Genomic DNA, 17810 nt, shown 5'->3' with positions numbered 1-17810 from the left:
CTGAACGAGAATGCCATTTTTTTCAGTGGTTTAACAAACGAAAACACTAATTACGATTGTTGCATTCACCGAGCCAAAACTTGGAAGTACATTTAACCTAACTTTATTACTTTTCACAAGATATCAACACTGTTATCTCATTTTTAAGGATTTTCTCAATTTTTCAGTCGTTCCAGACGAATTGATACGCGACATTAAACTGTGTTTTATCACGTTCCATTTTCCGGCGTTCAACATATTCATATTTTCAATTAAAAAAAGCGTAAACAAACGCGCTCTGTCAAAAAAGGACGCGCTCTGGCAGCCGCCATTCTCTGTTGTTGTTATTCAACCGACCTTGCTCAGAAATAACCTTCAAAGCACTAAGCCATTAGTGTTCAAATTACGGAGAAAACACGTTGTTTTCTAACTTTTTTTAATGCTTTCGTCGAATGATCCGCCAATACTTGTAATTATACAAAGAAAACAAAAAATTATTGCCGCAACCATCGTCAGTGACGGTTTGAAATCTCATCACGTATGAGGATTGAGGAATAAATCAGAAATTACATGCAACTAGACAAATAAAAGCGATAGCACAGGTGATTAAATATTGACACGATCTTGCGGTGAATTCATTGTCCTTATCTTTTATGTTAAAAAACATACAAATAATCTACACCTCCTGCAAATCCGTTGATAAGAGTCTGACGCAATAAATGGAAAAAAAAAATGAATGGTACACATGTTTGTTTTTATAATACCGGATGAGTTATTCTTATCTCAAGAGCGCGAACGTGGTGGCAAAAACGAGCTTCCGCAAACGTCTTTGTTTTATCGAAAATATATCAAACCCGAGGAAATACACAGGGTGCTCAAAAAATGGTTACAAATTTTCGTTTCAAAATTCAAACGCTGACTCGCGAATAAATTTTTTTAATGACGCATTCTCGAAGTTCAACGACTTCGCGCACAAAGCAAACGAATAAAAAATCGCAGTCCCATGCATATTCTTGTATCTCAAACGGTTCAAGCATCTTCCGCATTCGGAATGCGCAGAGCAGCAGAGCAACAACGACTTACAAACAAACGGTCAGTCATGACTTTTGTGACACCCTGGATAACTCACACGAGAGATACACATGTTTACAGCAGGCTTCTTATTTCTTCGTTCGATAAATCTCAAGTTTCATGAGTCGACAGTTCTGTTAACTGTTGCAGGAAGGCGAGCAATGAAAAAAGGAGAATCGAAGTCGGAAATATAAGGACATCGAATACGACAGTAATCATGACGCGAATATCGTTCCGATAGCAAGGACTTGAGAATTAGATAAGCGCGGGGACGCCTCGGCATAAAAGCAAAATAAAGCTTTACCAAAAATAACGGTCCAATTCATATCCAATTCTGTGACCAATATAGAACGCGAGACTCGATTTATTTATTACGTCATTAATCTCCATCAAAAGTTTAAGGCCTGCGTAAACATAGCTGAGAAATCCGCAATTAATTTCCCAACAAAGTACGATCGACGGCGGGTAGCAGCTTAACAAAGAATTTGTCTCGCGAGTTTCTCCCACTGAATCGACGCTCAGTGTAGTGGATTACATGCACGTGAAGAATTTTCGTATCACAAGTTTGTAAGTGTTTTTGTTTGTGCGTGTAGTTTCCGGCTGAAAAGCCACATGTCAAAGGATCGGGATATCGTGTCATTGAGAATGTTTGTTCCATTGAAAATCATTCAGTTCGAAGTGTGAATATAGTTCGAATAAAAAGTGAAGTTTCCTGAACAATTGGGCTTGGATATCGTCAGTGACAAAGCCATTCGAAATTTAAGTTCCTCGAATAAAACAAAGAAATAAAAGAACAAGGACGTTGGATTTTGCTCTGTTTCTTTTTAGAGGACATTTGCCCCAAACCAGCTGTTTTGAGCTCGGGTTTGCCGACTGAAACACCCGCGAAAACAACGGCCCAGTTTAAAATCGTTGACCGCCAATTCACAGGCTAATGGATAACAGCACCAAATATGTGAATCCCAACCCCATTATCAAAGCGAATTTCTTCAGTAAACTCGTTTTTTGGTGAGTTTTGTACAAAATTTTTTGCACCCCGTTCTGCATGGAGATTCGTAGACTTTCCGGCACTTGACGGTTCGAAAAAAATTCGAAAAAATTCAGCTTTCGGAATGTTTGAATTGAAAAAATGTTGATTATAATAATTTTCTAAAAATTGACGAGTTTTCTGTATTTTTCAAAATTTTTCAATTTTTTTTTTAACATTTTCGAATAAGTAACTTATGAAATACATTTAAAAAAATTGTTTCTACGAAATCAAAGGTGGATTGTGCCTCTGTTCAACTATGGTAAGGATCATGATCTCGAAATTAAGGATCTTCACAATGCCTTGCCCAGGGATCACAGCAACATGCTCGGAGACAGATTGGAAAGGTACGATTGAAAAAAATGTTTATTTTTGAATACAAAAAGTAAGAAAAGAACTCGGAGAAATTGCCACAATTTTTTTGCTCTGTAGAAATTGGAAGAAGGAATGCGAGGATTCGATTAAGACCGGAAAGAAGCCAAGATTATTCACAGCGATAAAAAGAACTTTTTTCGTTTCTACTCTTCACTACGGAGCTTGGCTACTCTTTCACGCTGTAGTTCTCAGGTGAGTTCCACAAATATTTTACCCAAGTTTATTAGAAACAAAAGACTTTCAAGCCTGGAAAACGTAAGAGTCAGAATGAAAAGGAACTGAAATTTGGAATCGATCCAAAAATTCAAATCCTGTAGAATCACCATAAAATTGTATTTCAATCGAACTGTCAAAAATTCATTAAATTTGGAATTGAAATGAGAATAAGAAACTGCGTAAAATATGACCGAAAATTGGAAGATTGAAAATCTTTGCAGAACCGTGCAGCCATTCATATTGGGACTTTTGATTTGGCATTTTGATCCACGCTCAGATTCCACTCCGTCCGAAGCTTATGCGTATGCTTCCGGCATAGTTTGTTTATCGGTTTTAATAGCGTTGATTCAGCATCACACGTTTTTAGGCCAAATGGAAATTGGCATGCGACTGAGGATCGCTTGCTCTTCTCTAGTCTATCGAAAGGTCAGTACAACCATGAAAAAAAGGCAAAAAGATTGAACGCTTTGTCATTGAGCAGTTTTGAAAAAAATATCAATTTTTCTTTATTCTTTCTGTCGATTGATTAATTTTTATGATTTTTTCCACAGATTTTGCGGTTATCGAGATCAGCTGCGAACGAAACTGCCGGAGGATTGATTATCAATTTGTTATCTAACGACGTTGCAAGATTCGATCTACTATTTGTCCATTTACACTATATTTGGATAATGCCGATCCAGGGAGCTCTCGTGGCTTATCTCATGTGGCGAAGTGTCCAAATTGCTTCCTTGGCTGGTATCTTTCTGATAACGATCCAAACGATTCCCTTCCAAGGTAACATTTTCCACGCGGATTCATTTTTATTTATTTCATCGAAACTGAAAGTCTTCGATCAGCGCTCACGGCTAAACTACCCGGCACAGAAAATTGTCGTCAGGAACTTTTCTTTTGGAAATTTTCCCCTCTACAATATTTGGTCCCATCGACTTTTGCGCTATCTCCAATACTTTCGGCACTACGTCGCGATATGAGAACCTCCGTCTTTCAAATCAAAGAACCATTTCAAAACTGACCAGGGAATCTGAATCGCTGTCATCAAACTCGACTTTTGGTTCCGAGTGCACAAACATCGGATCAAAGAATCAAATTGCCACGAAAAAATAGATGATATTCAATGAAAAATGCCCAGAAAATGCTCAAAAGCATTTTGAGATTTTAATGTGAAATTGGAATTCGAAATGTAGAGATGAGCAGACATTTTCGAGGTGAAATTTTCTGCCCAACAACATGGCACACTTAAATTCGTCCTAAAAAGAAAATCTGCCAGAAAATTTCATCCCAAAATGATTTTGAATTTTTGTGCAATCTAAAAAATTAACACAAATTCATTTTTTCAGGATACATGGGAAAAGTGACGTCAAAATTGCGCATGAGAGTGGCTCTGAGAACGGACGAGCGGGTGAGATTGATGAGCGAGATAATATCCGGAATAAAAGTCATTAAAATGTACACTTGGGAGAAGCCATTCGAGCTGTTGGTATCGATCGCAAGAAAATCGGAGATCGATATTTTGACTTTGACTTCGTACCTGCGAGGCTTCAACAAAGCCACCTTCGTTTTCACCGAGAGAACGACCCTTTTTTTTACTGTCATGGCTTACGTACTTCTTGGCAACGAAATTTCCGCTGCTCAAGTATTCTCGATGGCCCAATACTTTAACGTGATTCAAGCAACAATGGCGATTTATTATCCGATGGCCGTTTCCGCTGGTGCCGAAGCTCTCGTCTCGATTTCGAGGCTCGAGGTAAATTCGAGTTCAATTCTAAGAAAATCGAATTTCATGTATTTCCATCAAAATTTTTATTCGCAATGAAAATTCGATTCGAAGATGAGGAAAAATTCACAAAAATTGATGATTTTTTAAAATAAAAATGAAAATTCATATACGATAACAGAAAACTTTGAAATTGACGGTTGAAAATAACGGGAAATTCGTGGAAATTCATTGCAGAAATTTCTTCTCCTCGAGGAGAAAAAGTGTGTGGAAGATTGGCGAGAAAAGAAGAGAATCGAGGAAACGGAGAAGGGAATTTCGATAAAGCAGGTGACAGCCAGTTGGACGGAGAATTCAATCGCGAATACCCTGCACGACATCACGTTGAGTGTGAAAAATGGAAAATTGTGTGCACTCGTTGGTCCTGTCGGGGCCGGAAAGTCCTCGTTGTTGCAACTGATCCTGGGGGAATTGGAAGCGAGAGAGGGCCACGTGACTCGCGGTGGAACAATCTCGTACGCGAGCCAAGAGCCCTGGCTCTTCACTGGCTCCGTCAGAAACAACATTCTCTTTGGCCTGCCCTACGACGAGGCTCGATACAAACGTGTCACGAGGGCTTGCGCCCTCGTCAAAGATTTTGTGCAGCTTCCCCAGGGCGATAAAACCCTCGTTGGCGAACGCGGAACTTCTCTCAGCGGGGGCCAACGCGCCAGAATCAATTTGGCCAGGTTGAAAACAATTTTTCCATCGAAATTATTCGATTTACCAAAATCGCGATTTATTTTCGATTCGTCAAAAAAAAACTGCATCAAATTTATTTCAGATTCATTTGAATACACAGAAAATTTCGATTTTTTTCAATATCCTGTCAAATTAGTTTCAATTCCATTTAAGCTCAATTGAAGGAAAATTATTTTTGAAATTTCCTTTTAAACTGCTCAGGAGTTTCGTGGAAACTTCATTTTTCAATAAAATTCACTTTTCCTAGTGAATTTTCATTGTCCTTCGGACGTTTGGGCTTCGTGGCTAATTTTATTGAAATCTTTCGTTCTATAAAAATAAATGAAAAAAAATTAAATTGAATTAAAAAAAATCTCTGCTTATTAAAATTGCAGAGCGGTCTATGCCGAAGCCGATATTTACTTGCTGGATGATCCCCTATCGGCTGTGGACCCCCACGTCGGGAAGCAGCTCTTCGAGGACTGTGTAATGGGATTTTTGGGAAAAAAGACGAGAATTTTGGTGACTCATCAAGTGCATTACTTGAAATTGGTCGATCACATCGTTATGCTGAATAACGTGAGTATGAGAAAACGATAAATTTGCATCCACGAAAGATTTTTTAGCGAATCGTTTGCGAAAAATAAGATTTTTTCATTTTTCATATTTTCAGGGCGTGATATCGAAGCAAGGAAATTATCGAGACTTTCAAGATGGTCATTTGGACCTAATAAAATCGGTATCGAGCGAGGAAGAAGATGAGACAAATGAGAAAAACAGTACAAACGAAGAAAGCCCGATGAAAGACTCGAGGAAATCATCGATCCATGAAAGAAGCGTTTCAATCTCAAACCACGAAGATGAGGAGGATGCAGACTCGATCGAGGAGCCCCAAGAAACCGAAGAGTTGATGGCCAAGGGCCAAATGCTTCAATCCCTTTACTGGAAATATTTTTCAGCAGGAAACTCCATTCTCATGTTTCTCCTTTTCTGCCTCGTCACTGTCCTTGGACAATTGGGCAGCAGCGGCTGCGATTATTGGGTCGCTTACTGGTAATAATTATTCTCTTGAAGGAATTGATTGAAAATTTATTTTCAACTGAATTGATCGTTAAATCGATTCAGGACAAACCAGCAGGAGCAACGACTGAAGGAATTTTTCCACGCATCGATCCATGCAAATTTGTCTTTGGACAATTCGAGCACGATTCGAGAAACAAGCTGGCTCGAGTCGAACGCGTCCGACTCAAATTTCGTGAGTATTTCCAGCAGTTTCAGTCCAAAATTGTTCGAAATTAGCTTTCGGAGCTTCGAGGTATCAAACGAGTTTTAAGGTATTTAAAAATTCATAAAAACTCACTGGTTTTCGGATTTTCTGCCAATTTTCCTCCGGATTTGACCGTAAAATCATCGAAATTCATTCCCATTTTGAATAAAAAAGTCTTCAAACTATTTCAGAGTTAGTCAAACAGTCCACGAATCCGGAATAAATGAATTCGAATTGGGTGCGAATAGCCTCGTGACGAAGATAAGACGAGATTGCTCGACAATCGTCCTCGGAAACGTGCGAATCGGTCGCTGCGCGAATCGCGACTGACAACGAATTTGAGCGAATCCATGTCGCTCGTGAATTCCTCCTCGCCGTCGAAAAAAATCGTGCTGATTCCGACGACGTAGATGATGCAAATTTTCTTCGTGCAAGCAAAAAATAACGCAGTGACGTTTGATTTAATTCAGTCAAAAATGCTCATATTTTTTCTCGAATTATTTGTAGCCTAAAATTATAAAAATACGGAAACGTGATTCCGCGTCCCGAAAAAATGCTCCAAAATCTCATTTTCGTCGAGTTTTTTAATGTTGAAAATGGAATTTTTATATTTTTCAGACCGAAATATTTGCGGAGCCATTATCGAACGAGTACCTCGACCGAGACACAGCGCTTTGGATTTACGGAGGTTTCATAATCACCAGCGTGCTCATGACGAGCGCCCGAAATTTAGTGTTTTTCAAAATCTGTATGAATTCCAACAGAAAATTGCACGACACGATGTTCGCTCGTTTGCTGCGAGCCCCAATGAGGTTTTTCGATACAAATCCATCGGGTAGGATCTTAAACCGATTTTCAAAGGACGTAGGATCCGTGGACGAAATTTTGCCGACGACGATGCTCGATTCTATACAGATTTTTGCTGTCATGGTCGGAATCCTTGGACAAGTAATCATCATCTATTGGTGGACCATTTTCCCCATGCTCGTCATGGCTTTCTTTTATTCCAAAATTCGAAATATTTATCTCGCCACTGCCAGAGACGTCAAACGTTTGGAAGGCGTTGGTATGCAATTATTCTGAAAATTAGTCAAATAAATAGAAAAGGAACGACCTTAACGAAGAGAATTATATTTTTCATCAAAATTTTCAAAGAAATATTGAGCTTTTATCAAATTTCCTTTCTCAGAATTATTTGCTACTCAAATGTGCATAAAATTATAAAAAATCATTTTTTTCGCGTTTTTTCTTGGAATAAAATTCGAAATTTCAACTTTTTCGTCTCCTCGATAACGACTGCAGTTTATTTTATTAGAATTTGAGACTCTGCCTGAGGCATGCACCTTCAAATCGTATTTGAATTTTTTAAATCGTTGCGAGGAAAGTTCTTTTTTTTCATTTCGTTTAATTCGAATTATTTTATCGAATAATAGGAAAAAGTCCAGTATTTTCGCACGTCAATTCGTCTCTGTCGGGTCTGGCGACGATAAGATCGTCCGGGAAGATGGAACTGGTGAAACAGGAATTCGATTCTCATCAGGACGTTCACACGAGTGCTTACTATTTGTCGGTCGCGGCGAGCACTGCCTTCGGTCTTTGGCTGGACGCCGTAACCGTTGGATTCGTCGCTTTCATCACTTTTGCCTTCGTATTTTTAGAAAATGGTACGTTCTTCATTCTGCAATGAATAAATTTCATTTTTTAATCCTTTTGAAAATTAAACATGCACTTTCGTGCGAAACTTTTGCTCCAAAATTCGTAGAATCGACTGAGCCTTGCTTGTATCTTTGAAATTCCGAATATCCAAATCACACCTCGAAAAAATTTCTTTGATTTGATCGTTCTCACAAACTTGGTACTAAATCGATGTTTTCGATTTAAAAAAAAAACTTTTAAAACAACGCATCAACATTAAAGTCGAATAATGTTTAATCAAACTATTAATTTCGTAAAAACCAAGTGATTCCAAGTTCTTGGCGACCTAATTTGACGAATTTTCAAAAAATTGTAGAAAATAAGAAAAAAATATTTGTTTAAAATTCTGATACGAAGAAACGTTTCCAGTAAAATTAATTTTTTCAGTTTTTTTAGTGAAAATCAAGTGATTTTAAGTTCTTGGCAATGCAATTGAATGAATTTTCAAAAAAGTATAGAAAGAACGAAAAAAAAATGGAAAAAATGCTAACACCAGGAAATGTTTTCAGCTTCAACATTTTCCGGGAACGTTGGTCTGGCGGTATCTCAAATTCTCATTTTATGCGGGATGTTGCAACACGGAATTCGTCAAACGTCAGAAATGGTGGCCCAGATGACGAGCGTAGAGAGAATATTGGAATTTTCAGATTTGGAAAGCGAGGGTTCGGTCGAGAGTGAATCTGCGGAGAAGCCTCCGTCGTCGTGGCCTTCGAAGGGAGAGATTAAGTTCAGTCACGTGTACTTGCGTTACGACGAGAGCTCGGAGACGCGAGTATTGAGCGACATCGACGTGTTGGTAGGAGCGGGATCAAAAGTGGGAATCGTGGGGCGAACAGGAGCAGGAAAGTCCTCGATAATCGCGGCCCTTTTCAACCTCTCGAAAATCGAGGGCAACATTTTCATCGATGACGTTGACACGAAGAAAATAAGGCTCGAGGAGCTGCGAAAAAAAATCTCGATTATTCCCCAAGAGCCGGTTCTCTTCTCAGCTTCCTTAAGGGACAACTTGGATCCGTTCCGGGAGTACGAGGACGCCGCATTATGGTCCGCCCTGGAGCAAGTTCAGCTCAAAAATTCAGTCCCGAGCCTGGAGCACGGAGTCACCTCCGGAGGAACAAATTTCAGTGCGGGTCAGCGCCAACTTCTGTGCCTCGCCCGGGCCATTCTCCGTAACAATAAAATCCTTGTCTTGGATGAAGCCACTGCGAATGTTGATCCCAACACCGACCGACTCATCCAACAAACTGTCAGAACAAACTTCAGCGAATGCACCGTTCTCACTATCGCCCATCGACTCAACACTATCATGGACTCCGACAAAATTCTCGTCCTCGAACACGGTCGCGTTCTCGAGTATGATCATCCTCACATCTTACTACAAAAGGGGGAAAGCCTTTTCAAGGAAATGCTCAAACAAACCGGACCAGCGACGAGCCAAACTCTCGCAGACATTTCCAGAAAGGTTATAGACATGCATTTTTTAAATTCTAACCTCCAAGCCGTTACAGATTACGAATATTTCATAAAGATCTAAAAAACATTCTCGATTTGTAGCAAATGGAGATTCGAATTTTTTCAAAATCATTTTCTTTGTTAAAAAAACATTCTTTTTCTTTTTTTCAGGCCTACGAGTCAAGGAGAACCACTGAAACTTAAACGTAGTACTTAGAATTCAAGTTTTTTAACCGTTTTGAGATTACTTCGTTTTTTTTACGACGATCAAACTTTTTATATAAAACTGTGTTTCCGCCGAGAATTTTTAAACTCGGGTAAAACAAAAGTTTTGTGTTCAGGATTCGTGATGATTTTTACTCTCTACGCTCAAACGCTTGCGAGCCGTACTTCGAACACATATTTCGAGTACTTATTATTAAAAAAGACTTAATTAATGGGTGCCTCGATCAAAGATTTTTTAAGTTAATTATCTTTCTAAATATTGTTATTATAGGAAAGCCAAAGTACTTGAAGAGCAAGGATGTCACTCGTCGTTTGAAATAAATCAAATTTTTATTAAATAACAACTCAAAACATTCAAATTTATCCAATCTTTTTCCTGTTCGCAATGTTTTTAAAGTTCTTGTCAAGGATTCCCAAATCCCCAACACAGCACAAAATATTCGAGAAATTTATAATAACACCGGCACACAAAAAAAAGTGATCAGTACTTTTGACTAAACCCGTATAATTCTATATATTTTGACGCGCTGAATCAGAATTTGAGACCAATTCATAATCGAACATCTTTCTTGACCTAAATAATACATGATTTTCATGTAATTCGATCCGCTGAATCAGAATTCGAGGCCAGATATAGGTCAGAAAATAATAGGTCAGAATAAATGCGATTATTTTACAATTTTATCAGTTTTTCGCAATTTACTCAAAATTGGTGGGTGTAGGCGCTGAACTGACCCCAAATCAGCGCGTCAAAATACGCAGAATATTATATGGGTATATGGGTCTAGGGATGGTGCAAGTAGACTACCGCGCCACTGGTGATGAAAAGTGAAAGCTTTTGGGTGCTACCCCCAAAAACTTATAATTTATGACATTAGAGGCGCCATGAGTACTTCGAGCTGCCCTCTATCATCAGCACCATCCCTCTAGTCAAGTATACTTTTTTTTTGTGTGCCGGTATAGTCAATGTGACGAAGAATATTTCGAAAATTGCAACGTACGCAGATTGCGAATTCCATTGATCGAAAGTTTTTCATTCCATTGACAATTTTATTAAAAATACATTTTCAATGAAGAAGTGAGCGAGGTCTCATAATGTTCGGAAAAATACGGGGCATTATCCGTCTACGATCGTAGTTTAGATAAAAAAGAAAATTCTTCTCCACTCCATTTAATGCTAAAATCATATTTTTGAGGAAGGTTCTTTCCTCTTGTCGAGAAAATTCTCAGAAAAACTCGACTGCATTTCAAAACGCTTTATTCCTGGGCCCTGAATCGCGGCTGGAACAACCGTCAAATGAAGATTCGGCGAGTCCGGTCGATTCAGCGAATGCCCGATTCATCTTATTGGAAAATAGTTTTGATGTGGTTTTGATCTCGTCGATATTGGGAGATGATTTTGATCGGATTATGAGAATGTTGCAAAATAAAACATGAAGAGTGAATAGAACAAATAATTTTTTTATTATTCATTGTCTAAACTAAATAAGAGCTATCGAAGTTCTGGTTGACGAAGTGACTAAAATTTCTTATATATTATACATTCTCGATACTTGAATTACTTCAGTTAATAAATCTTAGAAAACATGCCTGAGCCAGCCAATTGAATAACTATTCATGCAACTTTAACAAAGTAGATAGTAAAATAAATAATAAAAACAAAGTATAGATAGTAAAACACTGAATTTGGGGATCATTGAATAACTCCACCACCTTCCGCCTAATCTAGGCAACTCTTACTAGCTACTACTTGGCGCTTAAATAACTCCACATTCTTCTGCCCAAACTGGACCACTCTGTTGCCAGCTACTACTCGGCGCTTGAATAACTCCACCGTCTTCTGCCAAATCTGGGCCACTCTGTTGCCAGCTACTACTCGGCGCTTGAATAACTCCACCGCCTTCTGCCCAACCTGGGCCACTCTGTTGCCAGCTACTACTCGGCGCTTGAATAACTCCACCGCCTTCTGCCAAACCTGGGCCACTGTACTCCCAACTACTACTACGCTGTCCAAATCCAGGGAAAGGAGCCACTCCAATGGGAGCACCAACAATTCTGATCGTAGGAGGAAGGATTCTGATGGAAGGAGGCAATCTGACCGGAGGAGCAGGGAATCTGATGGAAGAAGGCAGTCCGACGGGAGGAGCAGGGATCCTAATGGAAGGAGGCAGTCCGACGGGAGGAGCAGGGATCCTGATGGAAGGAGGCAGTCCGACGGGAGGAGCAGGGATCCTGATGGAAGGAGGCAGTCCGACGGGAGGAGCAGGGATCCTGATCGAAGGAGGGAATCTAATGGGAGGAGGAATTCTCACCCGGGGGCCAGGATTGATAAATGGTGGAGCGATTCTCACCGGGGGGACAGGATTGATATAAGGAGGAGAGATTATGACCTGGGGAGGTGGAGGAGGAGGAGCGATTATCACTTGTGGAGGAGGCGGAGGAGAATCGATACCAGGAGGAATGAATCCGACTGTGCCAGGAGCAACCCCAACACCAAATTCGACACCAAATTCAGGACCGTAGCTCCGAGATTTTCTCAGCTTTGTTTCCCTTGACGGTGTTTCGGTTCCTGAAAACAGTTCAATTTTATATTAATTCGTTTTCCATTGCCCATCAATGATTCAAATCCTTAACTTCAATTTTTTTCTATTTCCAACATTATTTTTAGTACCGACGATGGTATCTCGTCATACCTAACCTCACCTCGAATTTTCGACACTGAAATTCTTCGACACGGTTTGACCGATCATTGGGAAGTTCTGTCAGCGGATACGGGGCGATAGCAAAAACCCGTATTGATGGGACTTTTTTATAATCGGTCAAATCCTGTCGGAAAATTTCACTTTCGAAATCAGCAGCTGCACTCACAGTAAAGCGAGGAGATACCGACCGACTGATCCGTAACCTCAAAGATTTTTATCTTTAGTCTCTCTTTCTCTGGGACAATGAAGTCATGAGTCCCAAATAGGGGCAGTTTGACCATTATGGCTTAACGGGCATAATGCCCGTTTTCTCCAACGTTAATCTGAGTTTAAGAGGATGGATCAGTCGGTATATCGCAACCATGAGTGCGAGAGAGATAGTTACAAATTTCGAAATCGAAATTCTTTAACAAAGTTTGACCGATTAAAAAAAGGCTCTGTCAGTCGATTTTTGCCATCGTTTTGCGTAGGCTGACAGAGCCTTTTTTAAATCAATCAAACTGTGTCAAAGAATTTCAATTTCGAAAATTCCAAGTGAGGTTAATCGACTGATCCATGCTCTTAAGATGATGAATCAGTCGGTAATCACACCTCGAATTTTTGAAATTGAAACTCTTCGACATCGTTCGTCTGATTAAAATAATAAAAATGTCATCGTACGCAGCACGATCGCAAAAATCCGATGACATTTTTATTATTTTAATCGGACGAACGATGTCGAAGAGTTTCAATTTCAAAAATTCGAGGTGTGATTACCGACTGATTCATCATCTTAAGAGTATGGATCAGTCGACTAACCTCACTTGGAATTTTCGAAATTGAAATTCTCTGACACAGTTTGACCGATTAAAAAAAGGCTCTGTCAGCCTACGCAGAACGATGGCAAAAATCGACTGACAGAGCCTTTTTTAAATCGGTTAAACTGTGTCAAAGAATTTCGATTTCGAAATTTGCAGCTATCTCTCTCGCACTCACGGTTGCGATATACCGACTGATCCATCCTCTTAACGTTGTAGAAAACGGGCATTAGCCATGCACTGCTTCGCTCACCAGTCACTAGGCGGCAGACAGTTGATTATTTGAGTTTCTGAAGGCTCCATGGCCAACCGAAATTCATTCAAAAACATAACCTCCAATATCGTCCAGGTTTTTTACAGTTTCCTTAGGCCCCTCGTGGGTACAAATGTGACGCAGTAGAATTGAAAAAGTACAAAAATAATATTTTTTCTTTCGTTTACTCACCAGCAGTTTGCTCATCCTTCTGAACCTCCGTAGCGGCAGCAGCGAGCGTCATGATGACGAAAAAGACAAATACCTTAATCGACATCTTGCGATTGGTAATTTTACTCTCACTTCAGATTTTCTTCTTCGATGAAAGAAGGAAGAAACTTTGTGTACCGCAAAATGAAAAATCCTACCTTTATATACGAAAGCGATCAACCAACTTTTCGTTATCGTATCAACCATTTCATAGATTATCCAACGCCTTCGTGCCTCAACGCTGTCAACAAAATCCACTTTTACGTTATCGTGATGTTTTTGCCCTCGATTTCTCAGCTTATTCTTTCATCTTTATCAAAACTCCAAAAAATGTGCACCGCAAGTGTTCAATCGTTGTATAAACATCTTAGCAATAAAAAAATAGTCTAAATTCCAACTTTTTCATAAAAAGATTTTGACAAGATTTCTTGCTATTAATCTGCCAAGTGTCGCGATGACAGTCTCCGGTCAACCTCAACAAGTTTGCAGAAGTACATAGAAGTTTCTACTGTTCTCACCAATGGATTTTTATTAATAAACAATAAAAATTATAACAATTATTATTGACTTTAATTTGATTTACTTGAAACAATGAAATTTTCTCTCGCTATCTGAATTTAGTGCTGTCGGATGTCGGTCCCTCATTTTTTCTTCCAGTGTATTTTCTCCAAATTCAATATGATTCGGCACTGTCTTTTTCAATACAATAAATAACAATACGATGTGAAGGAGAATTGAAAAAATTCAAAGTGTTTTGGTTAGAATATCAAGTGAGCAGTTCGTCAAACAAGGAAATTAGGTTCGAATTGGGATCACTCGGTCTTTCTTGATTCAAAGATGGTTTTTCCAAGATTCTTTTGGTTTCCTCGATAATAAAAACTATTGGAACTTTGAAGCTAAATGGATCAGCGTAGAAAATTGGGACTCGAGACTCAAACGAACAAGTGAGACCAAGTTTTTTTACTGTCAGGGTTCAAACCGAGCGAAGGGAAAAACTATAATTCGGGACTCTTTTGGTCTCACTTGGCCACTCGAGATTAAAACTTTCATCAGAGCTTCCCGATACTTTCTGTATTTTTAATGCAAACAAGGTTAGGATTTGTTCGAAAAATTAGGAGTGGCAAAAAAATTCTCATAGAAAAATGAAAATCGTTCCTAATAAAATTAGCAAAACCTCGTAACTTTTGGTCTGTGGGAAGATAAAAAATGTGTTTCTCGATTTCATTGCAGTTATAATCGCTGTCCCAGATCTGAATTCCATGTAAAATGTCACGTCAAGGCAGTGTGACATCGAAAAAAAACGGAGCGCGATCAGATTTCGCTGACATTAATTTTCAATGTCCAGATTTGAAACGTTGTGTAAAACCAAAACAGATTTCATCGTCGATATATAATCCATTCCAAGTGTTTCTCGAGCACGAATTCTCCAAAAAGACAAAACATAAACATCGATTTTCCCCCTCAGGATTTTTAAACAAAATCTCCGAAAAGAATGCGAACGAGGCACAATTTGATCACGCAATAATCTTCGATATAACGCGACAGAACAAAAAATCACGCAGCAACAATAATCTCGTATCGTAAATTATTTATTTTGCATTATTTTTTCTATCAACAACTATCAACAGCCGCCCTCGCGATTAATAAAATCAGTCAATTCACGTCCCTTCCAGCGCCGGTGCAGCAGCCCTTCCGGCCTCAGTGACAACATAACCTTATCACCAGAGATGATCCCAATAGTTCCCTCCGTATCTTCCATAATCAACGCCGACATTGGCGCCGAAATCGAATCCTATTCCTCCATGAACTCCACCGTGTACATTCTCATAACCTCCATAAAAGGGTGGAGGGTAAGGTCGAACGTAGGGCCCAGGGTAGAGCCCACCGTAGGGTCGACCATACAGGTACGGGGAATAATATCCCCCGTAACTTCCGTAATCGCCAAACGTATCGAATCCGGCAGAAAGGCCCAATCCAAGCCCAACGTTTCTGGGTTTTCTGATCACGTTCGCTTCGGGCTCTAAAAAACATAAAAATATCGAAAACTTTTTTTTGCCAACAAGATCGAAAAAGTGACTGCGGGGTCGATTTGAGCTGAAAAAATGTCACTCGACAATTGAATCGGAGTTCGGTCACTGCTGCGAGTTAAAGTAAAATGAATTCTCATGAGCATTGTGAAAAAATGCTTTTAGACAAATAATTAATGGGACATGAAACGTGTATTTTTTAAATAATCTACGTCTTTTGTAGAATAAAATAGAAAAACCTCGACATCAGTTTTCGGCAATTTTTTTTCAAATTTTTATTTTGAAAATGAAATTTATTTGATCATACTCGTACTCGGTGAGTCAAAATACAATTTTTTAAACTTACCTTTGATTTTGCCTTTGAGACGTGGAGCTGGAAGTGCAAGGGCCGCGGATACGAGGACAGCGATCAGCAGAATCGTCAGTTTCATTTTTGCCGTCGATTTTTGTAATAACGAAAAATTTGGTAGAAGCGCTAACGAGAAATCTACGTCGCGACTAGACGTTTTATTCTGAACTGCGTTAAATTTTATCTGAGATTTCGGTCCCCCGGGCCCGTCTATATATATGAGACCCAAAATTTCCGGGTTCGAGATTCGCTTCAGGATTAGACAGCGTCATTGGAAAAACCTGATTAACCGTTTGTCGCTCGAGCCTTGATGAACTCGCGAGCGGGATATTTTTTCGACGAGACCTCAGCGTTGCTCGAACCTTGAAATTTGAAATCTTCGTTGTGAACGTAAACACCAACGCGACTCGTTCGACCTGTTAGTTTTCTCGTTTTTTCTCACTGTTCTGAAATACTCGTGCCGCAAAACATGGATTTTTCCCCGAAATACTAACCTCCGAGTAAATCGATCGCAAAGAAGACGCGAGGCTCAAAAAATCTTTAAAAAATCTATTTTTATAAAATTCCTCAAAAAGTGAACAAATGCTTGGCCGAATACTGCACGGAATCGAGATTGTCGAGGAATATTTTCCATTTTTCTGCTTTTTCTGAATAAAAAAAATCTCGTAACATCAAAATTGAGGGATTCTAACCTCTACTCGAGCCTCGGCAATCATCGATTTCTCTCTCAATTTCAATGAAAAAAATGTTCTATGTTGAAAAAATGATCGAAATCGAACCCTCGTTTAGCGCTATATCGTCCTTCGTCCGCCCTCTACAAAAATTCGATTCCGACGCGATCACCAAATTACTATTCGTGGCCATCAATTTCTTAATAGAATTTGTCCTTGGAGATCGCTTGAGAATTACGTGACAATATTTCACTTCCTTCATTCAAAAAGACTTTTATTATCCTCATTTCGTCGCTTGGTTTTTACAAACCGGTCTCGATAATCCGCGAAGTTCAACAACCCAACAGGGCCATGCTGGTTGGGGAAACACGCGGGGCTTACTCGACCCATTGACGTTTTTGGGCCTCCCTGGATATGATGCAAAAGTTTCGAGAAGCGAGCCACCGGCGGACGAAAAGTTCCGTTTTTCTACGGTATACGTGTTCAAGATCACGTAAAAAAATATTATCGTTATAGAATATTCAAGTCAAAACAATTTATTTCGTGTCAAAAGGTAAGCCGACGAGAAGTCTCAAAACGAACTTTTCCAACGCTGTTTCACAGAAAATACTGGACGTGAATCAATTTTCACTCGATTTTTTTTTTTTTTTTAAATTCACAATCACAGTGACACAATTTATAAGAAGCCGGTTTTCGAAATTCAGATAATTATTTTTTTTCGAGATCGAAGATGGAAAAAAATTCAATTGGAAGCCATTTCATGGATAAAAGCAATAAAAAGTCAAAATACGGGCAGTACGGGCACTTTCGTGCGGTCGAAGTTTCTTTGTCACGATCATTGTCGAGTAATTCCTTACTACGGTTTCCCTGAAACTACGCAGACAATTGTCTTCAAAGTGTGAATGAGGTTATAAATTTTGCATTTTTTTCCATGAAAATTCGTCGCAGTTGAATAATTAGACCGCAAGCAAAAATCAAAGAAAACGCCATTTTTCACCCGTCATAGGGCGCGCCGACTATTTGCGCGGGAGCCGGGAAACGAAAATGCGTTTGTTCC

The 17810-nt window shown here is 39.3% G+C and overlaps 2 protein-coding genes across 5 annotated transcripts; one reads left to right on the top strand and one right to left on the bottom strand.

Annotated features, from left to right (window-relative positions):
• The first annotated feature begins 1183 nt into the window (after nt 1–1183).
• On the top strand, nt 1184–10088 carry LOC122418534 (ATP-binding cassette sub-family C member 4-like). Of its 2 annotated transcripts, XM_043432800.1 has the most exons (15): nt 1184–1617; nt 1879–2058; nt 2314–2424; nt 2510–2644; nt 2890–3094; nt 3220–3445; nt 4009–4415; nt 4623–5113; nt 5501–5684; nt 5779–6158; nt 6231–6360; nt 6991–7438; nt 7806–8036; nt 8577–9529; nt 9691–10088. In XM_043432800.1, exons 2-15 carry the CDS (start codon nt 1985–1987, stop codon nt 9721–9723), a joined length of 4008 nt encoding a protein of 1335 aa, XP_043288735.1. In that variant the 5' UTR covers nt 1184–1617; nt 1879–1984; the 3' UTR covers nt 9724–10088. The 2 variants fall into 2 exon arrangements, with proteins under 2 accessions (XP_043288735.1, XP_043288734.1); XM_043432799.1 differs by having other exon boundaries at nt 1184–2058.
• A 1097-nt stretch (nt 10089–11185) lies between these two features.
• Nucleotides 11186–17218, bottom strand: LOC122418541 (pollen-specific leucine-rich repeat extensin-like protein 2). 3 transcript variants are annotated; one of them, XM_043432824.1, is made up of 4 exons: nt 16577–17218; nt 16080–16444; nt 13689–15726; nt 11186–12313 (listed from the first exon to the last, which is right to left on the bottom strand). In XM_043432824.1, exons 3-4 carry the CDS (start codon nt 13771–13773, stop codon nt 11502–11504), a joined length of 897 nt encoding a protein of 298 aa, XP_043288759.1. In that variant the 5' UTR covers nt 13774–15726; nt 16080–16444; nt 16577–17218; the 3' UTR covers nt 11186–11501. The 3 variants fall into 3 exon arrangements, with proteins under 3 accessions (XP_043288759.1, XP_043288760.1, XP_043288757.1); XM_043432825.1 differs by having other exon boundaries at nt 16775–17218; XM_043432822.1 differs by having other exon boundaries at nt 16080–17218.
• Nucleotides 17219–17810: the final 592 nt, after the last annotated feature.

Source organism: Venturia canescens, chromosome 11, assembly GCF_019457755.1.
Source record: "Venturia canescens isolate UGA chromosome 11, ASM1945775v1, whole genome shotgun sequence".
Classification (NCBI taxonomy): Eukaryota; Metazoa; Arthropoda; class Insecta; order Hymenoptera; family Ichneumonidae; genus Venturia; species Venturia canescens.
Note: the sequence above shows the minus strand (reverse complement) of the source record. Positions and strands in the feature narration are given on the sequence as shown.

What these genes read in the sequence shown, in the direction of transcription:
- LOC122418534 (XM_043432800.1), top strand. Translation starts at nt 1,985, where the DNA reads ATGGATAACAGCACCAAATATGTGAATCCCAACCCCATTATCAAAGCG. An exon ending in ACGCGTCCGACTCAAATTTC is followed by an intron (nt 6,361 to 6,990) that starts GTGAGTATTTCC and finishes TATATTTTTCAG; the next exon opens with ACCGAAATATTTGCGGAGCC. An exon ending in CAAACGTTTGGAAGGCGTTG is followed by an intron (nt 7,439 to 7,805) that starts GTATGCAATTAT and finishes ATCGAATAATAG; the next exon opens with GAAAAAGTCCAGTATTTTCG.
- LOC122418541 (XM_043432822.1), bottom strand. Translation starts at nt 13,773, where the DNA reads ATGTCGATTAAGGTATTTGTCTTTTTCGTCATCATGACGCTCGCTGCT. An exon ending in GAAGGATGAGCAAACTGCTG is followed by an intron (nt 12,314 to 13,688) that starts GTGAGTAAACGA and finishes AACTGTTTTCAG; the next exon opens with GAACCGAAACACCGTCAAGG.